This window comes from Dermacentor variabilis, chromosome 3 (genome assembly GCF_050947875.1).
Source record: "Dermacentor variabilis isolate Ectoservices chromosome 3, ASM5094787v1, whole genome shotgun sequence".
Classification (NCBI taxonomy): Eukaryota; Metazoa; Arthropoda; class Arachnida; order Ixodida; family Ixodidae; genus Dermacentor; species Dermacentor variabilis.
This window is the reverse complement of record NC_134570.1, coordinates 107,050,612-107,059,184: the sequence shown is the minus strand read 5'-3', so window position 1 is coordinate 107,059,184 and position 8,573 is coordinate 107,050,612. Positions and strand designations below refer to the sequence as shown.

The window sequence follows — 8,573 nt, the reverse complement described above, 5'->3', positions numbered from 1 at the left end:
CATTTTGTTTGTTTGTTTTTCTTCTAAGAGTAAAAATGTTCTTATTCCTACCTTGCCGACGTGAAATAATGGCCGCACGACACACGCGAGCCGTACTTCCGCTGAGCCTTCTTGAGGCTTCTCAGCGGCACTATATTAAAAAGTCCCGCAAATTTCTTTTGGCTAATGCCCATTGTGCACCATGACGTGTCCGTCGCACGCAAAGAGAAACGTCGTAGCTCCGAAGAGCAAGGCAGAGTGAGAGAAAGGCAAAAGAAATAACCAGGCATGTAGAATCGTTCTTGGTTTCATTGTACAGTCGTAGTTCATTTTATTGTTCAGACACGCATCACTCCGCTCATCCAGAAGTGTTCTGTCCCTTGTTTTCTCGCTCCGCTTTGAACAATAGCGCATGCAGGTGGATCTATGTACAGCGATGCGGGTCTCTCCTGCATGGAGCAATGGAGGCGAGAGCGAGCCACAGAAATGTTTGTTTTTCCCCTTCCTGGATTTGCACCCGCTCACACAGTGACACGAACACACGGGAAAGTGCGTATTCACACATACAAATAAAATAAAATAAAAAAGTAAAACAAAGAAAAGAACATACAAAGGAAAGGAACAAAGGAGCGGAGACATCAGAATTTTAGCTTCCGTCAGATGTCACTTCACTGCTGATAAGCAACAATAATTAAAACAAAAACATATAGAACGAGATCTATGGCTAGCTTTAAACGCGGAATCTCAGAAAAACACTGGAACAAGAAAACGTCCCACTGGGCGCTTTCCTCCAAATTTATTCACAAGCATGCATGCTACGACCTTGTCAGGCAATGTTTTAGTCGATGCAAAAACCAAGAACTCAAGCAGACGCAAAGAATAAATAGAGCAGCGACACGGGACGAAGAACAGTGAAACGAACATCACCTGACACACCCTGTATGTATATACGTCGTGCATGTACACGCGGCCGTAACCGGAATGAAAGTTTTTTCTCTGATATGTAGAACGGCCGCTCACGCTCATGAGTCGGGCGTCCTACGTGATGTTGGTTTCACGTTGCTTCGTCACGTGTCACGGCTCGTAGTCCTTTGGTAGGGCAAATTTGGTTAGTCTTGAAAAGGCCACGAATGTCTATCTGTGTGTGCGAACGCTATACAGCGAATAAAGTCGAAAGACTGTGCTCTGTCTACATGTCCATTCGTTCCAGTGTTTTCGCCTGATCCTGCGCTCTGTAAGCTTCTATCAGTTCGCAAAACAGCGTAGATTGCGCAGTCTCGAAAAGCAATGATGTTTTGCACTGCTCGATATACATTTCTTCTCCGCCCAGCACCTTGTGAGTGCGTAACGACAGTCGATTTCGTTTACGTCATAACGTTACACACGCCCACTCCGTGACGTCACGTTGCCGTCGACTGCACAATAATAGGCGACAAGTTCAAATCAAAGAATGCAGCGGTGAATGAACCGCTCTTCAAAACAAGGAATATTTGTGTAGGTGCTCCATTCAATTGCAATCACTCATTTCGGTGACGTCACAGCGGAGGATGCATACGTCGATCGATGCCGGCGTCTCTCGGGAACTATGTTTTGGAGCGCGCAGACACAGAGGCGCGGTGCAGTGCGGCTTTCTGGGCGGAAGCTTGTGTAGTGAATTCTTAGGTTTTCACTGACGGTAAGCTTGTCTGGTCAGAAAAGCAAGAAAAAGCTAGCTCATAAATAATTATCGCACGCTTGACGAGTTTTTTTTTTTTTTTTGTCCCTCATTTGCAATCAGTCAGTGGAAGCGCAATATATATAAAAGGTACATAGAAGACGCAATCGAAATTGTGATGTCTCCGATCCCTTGCAGTCAAGGGACCGTCTTTGGTAAGACACAAATGGGCGTTCACTGCTGACAGCCATACGTGAGCGCACATTCGCGCCTGTCGTATATCTTTCGAACAAAGCGTAAGGAAATCACTTTCGAGGTTCTTTCAGCTTTCCCACATAGTATCTTGGTCTTTACGGCCGCGCATTACACCTATTTATATCCCACAGCAGTAAAACAAAACAAAAAAACCTGTAGACGGTGTCGGCCGCCCGGCGAGACCACACATTTAGGCGCGGATGAATACACGATTCACGCGCCGCGCGAGCAAAATTCAGTGATCGCTGCTGCGTAAACACTTGCATGGGAATCGACAAGGTGAGCACACTTTCGCATCGAGCTTGTTTCGTTTCTGTTGCACAGCTTTATTGCGGATTTGGCGATGCAGCGCGCACTGAAATTTAGTCAGGACTTCTTAAAAAAAAAAAAAGAGAGAGAATTATACTTGTGGCTTGCTTCGGGTGAAGAAGGAAACGACGTATTTTTTTTTTTGTTTTTTATATATGCAAGGTGTAAAGTGTCCCGAGTGGGGTATGCATTCAAGACCAGACAAGGTCAGCTGACGCGTAAGCGCTGAATTGTTCTGTATACTACTGCTTGCACCTGAATAACGACCGCAGACGATCACATGCTGTTTCAGATTGGCGAAACTTCGGGGAATAAATACAACGCTCTCGCAAACGCGAAGCACTGTTCTGGGCGCACAGGTAATTCTATTAAGTTGAAGACAAGGATAAGATTGCGCAGCAAGTTTAAAAACTAGCTCTCATTCCTGCAATCTTCGGATCCCTACAAAAAAAAAAAAAGAAAGAAAAAGAAAGAACCGCTCTGGAAGGGTGCTGTAAAATGCACACAACATGGCCTGGCGAGTTTCTAGCGTCACATGCAGCTGAAGCATATGCGCAGATATTGCAGCTGTTTTGTGTCATCTGTATACATATTTATATATTTATACTTTATATATAGTTATATCTATGTACATATCAACTATTGGCGGTGTGCCCACGGTTCCTTCTTAAGTTCTCTCGGGGCCTTGACTGTGGGAGAAAAGTCGCAGCGATACTGTTGACACTGGCGTTGTAAGCATTACAGCAAACGCACATAGCAGGCCTCACTTCGTCTTCGTTTCACTCGATTGCAGCGTTGTCTGGAGACAAGGAAAGAAAAAAAGAAAAAAAAAAAAAGATATCTAGGTTTGAGGCTGGAAATAGCGTCGCGACCTGCGGCAACAAGCCTTAACCATCGCCAACCGGCTTTTTTTAAATTGTTGTTCAGAAATACGTGCGCAGCCTTCCAGGCAACGCGCCTACTTGTGGCGCACATGTGTGGTCACGCAACGTATGCTTCGCGCAACAACTAGACGACATTTGCTTTAGATAAGAGAGAAAGCAACAGGACGTCAGTGCACACCAAAACACAATGATTCTATAGCTAATCAGTACGTTCTCTTGAATTTAGGCGATGCGAGTGCCAGCGGAAAGAGACGGGTCGCAATGGCTACAAATTATTACGAATTACCACCACAGACCTTTTCTTCTATAAGAAATAAATTGCGGTGTGATATAGCATTGAACTACTTCAATGACTGCATTGCTCCGAGTGTAGAAGAATGGTTTCAGAATTTCAAACGTAAACACGTCGCTTTTTTTTTCACAATTTTCACCGAGAAAAGACATTTGGCGTGAGTTTGGTCGCGAGGACAACACCGAATTCTTGTCGCGAGCGGAATGCAACGACTACCGACCATTCTTTCCGTCATTCGAATTGCTGTCCACGCAAGTCGGCGTGGCCCTTTTAGCTTTTGCAACACACTTACGTCAACCAACCTCAGCTTTACGCGCTGAAATGCTCTGTGCTATCTCGGTAACACAAGGCCAGCAAACTTGCCAACTCCCACACTACGAGCGAGTAAAGGAAGCGCAGCTTCTAGTTACGCACTCGCAATAAATCCGTTTTCCGTTCAGTATACGCGCGGTTTCGTAAACAAAACCTTCTTAAGGCAAGTCACGCACCACGTTCGAGTCCATCATCGTCACATTATACAGTTACGTATACATACGTTCCTTTCGTAGCGGAGCTGAGAGATGACAAGCGCTCCCAGCAGTTGAAACATCCTCAAAAAATAATAATAATAATAACACAGGGCACACGTACGAATGACGTTCACGTATACGGCACACAAACTCGTCCCGAGTCCACAGCAACAGTTTCACGCACATCATCGGCACACGGGCAGAAAGTTTGACCAGCAAAGCTTTGCGGTCCGTCGATGCTTGCGGACGTGCGTCGTCGCGCACAAACACACGCACAGAGACGTACAAACACAAAAAGAAAATTCTATAGAACATCCTGCAGACGCGAACAATGCACACTCGCACACTCCGCCCTCACTGGCTTCGCGAAGCACCCTATGCATGCTCGCGTCTGCGCGGCAGTAAGCATCACTGGTTAAAACCGAGTTTCATCGAGGCGCTATGTGGATAATGATAATGCCTTTCGTTCGCATCACCTCGCTGGGTACGAGGAAAAAGGGTGGGATAAAAGAAGAAGTCTGGGGGAGCCTGCGGTTGCTTCGTTTACGTTTTGCTTCACAAAATGACGTAAACGTTTGACGTAAACACGCCCTGACATGCATCGTGAACTTCCCTGTCTTCCTTCTTCTCTTCTTACGCCGTTAATAACCTCTACCGCCCCTGAACTGTTACATAACGACGTCCAACACCTTTGTTGGCTTCTGTCGCAGCGCCAACAAACAGATCAAGCGACGTTCACGCACGCGTGTAGGACATTCACCAGTACATGTAACGGCGAGACCTAAGCCAGAAGCTTTCCACGAGGTGCTCCGCGAAGCCACCGCGACACGGAGGGTAGCGGTGCAGTAGAGGCGCACACAGCCGAGCGTCTAAGCACAACGCGCATTGCACACGATCTTGTCAACTAGCAGCCGGCCTTGCTGTCCTGCTGCGCGGCCGCTATGGCAGCCGCGGCCGCGGCGGCCATCGAGTCCCTGCGACGCTGCTCGAGTCCGTTCACAATGTTCTCGATGCTCCTCAGGTCGCTCGAGGTGGACCGCGAGGAGAGCGGGGACGAAGCGCGCTTCCTCGTCGACGACACCGACGCGGCAGCCAGCGAGACGCCGCAGGGGAACCCCCCGGAGGTGCTCCGGCAGGGCGAACCCTCCGAGGACGAGTTGCAGCCGTCGTCCGAGTTCGCGGGCGTGCCGGGTTTGCTCGAGCACGACGGAGCGGCGGACGACGTCCCGCAGTCCGGTATGAGGGGAGGCGGAGAGGTCGACGAGGAAGGGGGCGTCGGGTGCCGCTGGAGTAGCCGACTCGGAAAGGCCGTCTCGAGCGGCGACCGCGGGGCGGGCGGCGGCGGCGGGGAGCCGTCTTCGTCGAGGAAGCCTCCGCCCGTCCGGAACCGGAAAGGAGACTGCGGCGCCCCGAACGGACTGCCCGGCACTGCGTAGGGCGAGAAGCGGTGCTGCTTCAGCCTGGCGGCTACCTCGGAGTAGCCGGCCGGGTTCAGCAGCGGGTGGTTGGCCGCCATCAGAAAGGAGAGCGCGGCGGGGTTGGCTGCCGCTGCGGCGGCCGCGGCCGCGCCCGGGAAGAACAGCTGCGGCAGCGTCAGCCCCGGCGGGTACAGCGACGGCGGGTAGAAGTACGGCAGCAGGGGCGACGGCTGCGGCAGTCCCGAGGCCGCGGCGCTCGAGGACAGCTTGCCGCCTCGGTCGTGCAGGTCGACGGAGCCGGTGCTGCTCAGGGGCGAGCGGCCGTCGAGGCGGTCGTCGCGCCGGTCTTCTGCGGTGGCGGAGTACAGAGGAACGGAATTGCGATCACGAAAACAAAAGCCTCGCTATTTCCGCCGTGGTATCATATATTGCATTTTTTATACTAAGAAAAAGAAACGCTTGAATACGTTAGCTCCATGAATTATGACAACTTTAAAAAATCCCCTTATTCGATTGAGTTGCTCTGATGTACTCACGCATACGACTTGAGCAGCTGTCTCAACGATGTATAGCGCCACCACTGTTGTAGAACTCCATCGGTTCCGCTGTACTCTGACTTTGGGTCCGAGATATATACAGCGTGGGATGTTGTATATTGTATACGAAAGCTACATATTGTGTCAAAGCATATAGCTGTGTTCCCCTCTTTAATTACGCCGACTGTTTACGTATAAATATGCTTTCTTGAAATCATAACGAGTAATATATATATAGATGGTGTCGGCGTACTCGTATACGCGCAAAAGAGTGCGCTCAGAGTCTCGGCTTCCAGCTTGTAACTATATGCTAAGGCGCCTTTCGCAAGCTACGGGCACGCCAGACGCAAAAGTTTGCGCAAGACGGCGAATGTGCGCATCGTGCAGAGACAGAGAGAGATTCCATACCGGAGTCACGACCGGGGCTGGAGCCGAGCACGCCGTCCGGCCTGAGGTCCGATGCCTCGCCGACGTCCAGCTTATCGTCGTCGTCGCTCGAGTCCTCCTGGCCGGACACCAGCGTCGCGTGGTGGTGGTGGTTGGTGGCCGACATGCGGCCGCCCATCGACGACCCCTGGGAACCCCCGTGCAGGGAAGACGGCGCCTGCTGCAGCAGCATCGCCTGTCTCCTGCGACAAAGCACAAGGGCGAACCCGACGAGGGTCTTCCTATAGCCACTGGCCGTGTGCAAACAACGCGAGCCTTTCCCTCGACACAGCGAGCCATGCTGCTACAACAACAACAACAACAACAACATAATAATAATAATAATAATAATAATAATAATCGCAAAGCAGTAGTGCATGTTCAGGCTCAGCCGCCAAACAACTTCCGGCCAGAATCTGAAACGGAGCTGACGTCACCATTAGACATGACTTGAATCTTTCATTGCCATCTACAGCACACATTATAACTGCACGGCACCAGAGGAACATCGACCAGGAAGGTAAAACAAAAATTGAAAAAAAGAAACGCGAAATCGACGGAGGTTTCAAGAACACGCTATCTAGTCTGGACGCGGGCGGATCGATGGGAAACTGACCTGATCGAGAGGAACGGGCAAGTGACGCCACCGTCAATAATGGCGTCGAATAGGGTTGACCTCTGAGAAGGTCGGTGCACGTCAAAGATGGTTTTGAGCGACTTGAACACTTGCGGTGCTCTAAGTCAAAGAACGCATTAAACCGCGCAGCTACAACTGCCCGTCGAAAACAAGCCCACCCCACTGCTATGCTTAGAGAAAACTCATTGCAGAGAAACGGGGCGCTTGCAACATCTCAGGTACGCTTTGTGGTTTTAATGCTGAACTGGGGTATGCCTTCGTCCCACGTTACCTTCATTCAAGGGTGAGGTCATCTCATTTACATGACAAGAATTCGGAACGGTCCCAACCAAAAAGCAATGGTTTAAAGTAAAGACGCGGCGATTTGCTGTTTCACAGGGACGTAGAAGAACGTTGAGAACGCTTTCAATTTGATCCTAGTGAATAAATAAACCTGCTGTCCGGCGCTTTGTAGAAGCGCCCACATTGGAATGGTGCCGTCGTGTTACTCACGCGTCAGGTTTATGAAACCAAGCGTAATCAGGTTTCCTTTTTCTCCCGAATACGCGCATCACCCGCTAAAAGATAATAAAAAATATAGTAGCTATACATAGGTGAGTAGTAATTTGATCCCTTTCACTATTATGCCAAATGTGATTCGAATTCGGCTCTGCATCCCATGCGCACTATAACAATCGCATTTAGTAATATTGCATGACCTTCCTTCTTTTAGTTATTTCAGATTGCAATATTTGCTTCAGTGAAAGCCTCCAGATTACCGAGTGAAGCTTTTCTGACTCGTGCAAATACGCATTCGAATTGCAGAAATGGCTCGAACAATTTTAGGCTCCCGATTGTATCAATGTACAGATGCGCCTTACAAGAAACTTTTTAGAAAGCCCCGACATTTTTCGAGTGTTTTATTTTCTTTTCCGCTTTCAAACAAAACAAACTGGAGTATATATATATATATATATATATATATATATATATATATATATATATATATATATATATATATATATATATATATATATATATATATATATATATATAGCCCAGGCGTTTCCCACTTCGATCTCTCCGCAGCAACTCATTTATCAGAGAACCGAAAGACGGCGTCTGACGAGACAGCGGCATTAACGAGGACCGTTAAAGCGCTTGCTTTTCGATCTCCCCGTATAACGCACGCAGTTGAGGAAGTCAATGGGCACCCGGAAACCCGAATATAAGGAAAGAAAGAAAGAAAAAGAAAGAACGAACCACTCGTCAGGGCAGCAGCACGTACGTATAAACCTCATTTCCATGGGAACGCCCTCGTTAATGGTTACCCCTTTGAGTCATGAACGACGGCGACGACAGGAGCGCGTCGGTTTTATAGCTCCGGAGTCGAGACGCCGCGCGCCCGCGCACGCTGAGAGAGAGAGAGAGAGAGAGAGAGAGAGAGAGAGAGAGAGAGAGAGAGAGAGAGAGAGAGAGAGGCCACCAGCGAAGCCACGCGAACGTGACGCGGCATGCAGCCCCCCAAAACCAGACCGCTTATTAATAGAACCACGCGTAACCGTAGCGAGAAAAGAAAGAAAAACCGATGGCAGGGAAGAAGCTATGTGGGACGTGCATGTGTATGAGTCCGTGTATGTACGTTGGGTTAGCGAGGCTCCGGACCTTTAACGAACGCGTACGTAAACACACACC

At 49.3% G+C, this 8,573-nt stretch overlaps 1 protein-coding gene across 3 annotated transcripts in view; it reads right to left on the bottom strand.

The window, feature by feature from the left end:
• Window positions 1-3,113: 3,113 nt before the first annotated feature.
• The window catches only part of LOC142576144 (uncharacterized), a 146,115-nt gene continuing 140,655 nt past the window's right edge, over window positions 3,114-8,573 (bottom strand). For 2 of the 3 annotated variants that reach the window (XM_075686104.1, XM_075686105.1), the window contains exons 5-6: window positions 6,245-6,465; window positions 3,114-5,649 (exon numbers count right to left, since the gene is read on the bottom strand). In XM_075686104.1, the coding sequence (XP_075542219.1) occupies window positions 4,787-5,649; window positions 6,245-6,465 (1,084 nt within the window). In that variant the 3' untranslated portion in view covers window positions 3,114-4,786. The remainder of the gene's footprint in view (window positions 5,650-6,244; window positions 6,466-8,573) is intronic. The other variant, XM_075686106.1, reaches the window with a different exon arrangement.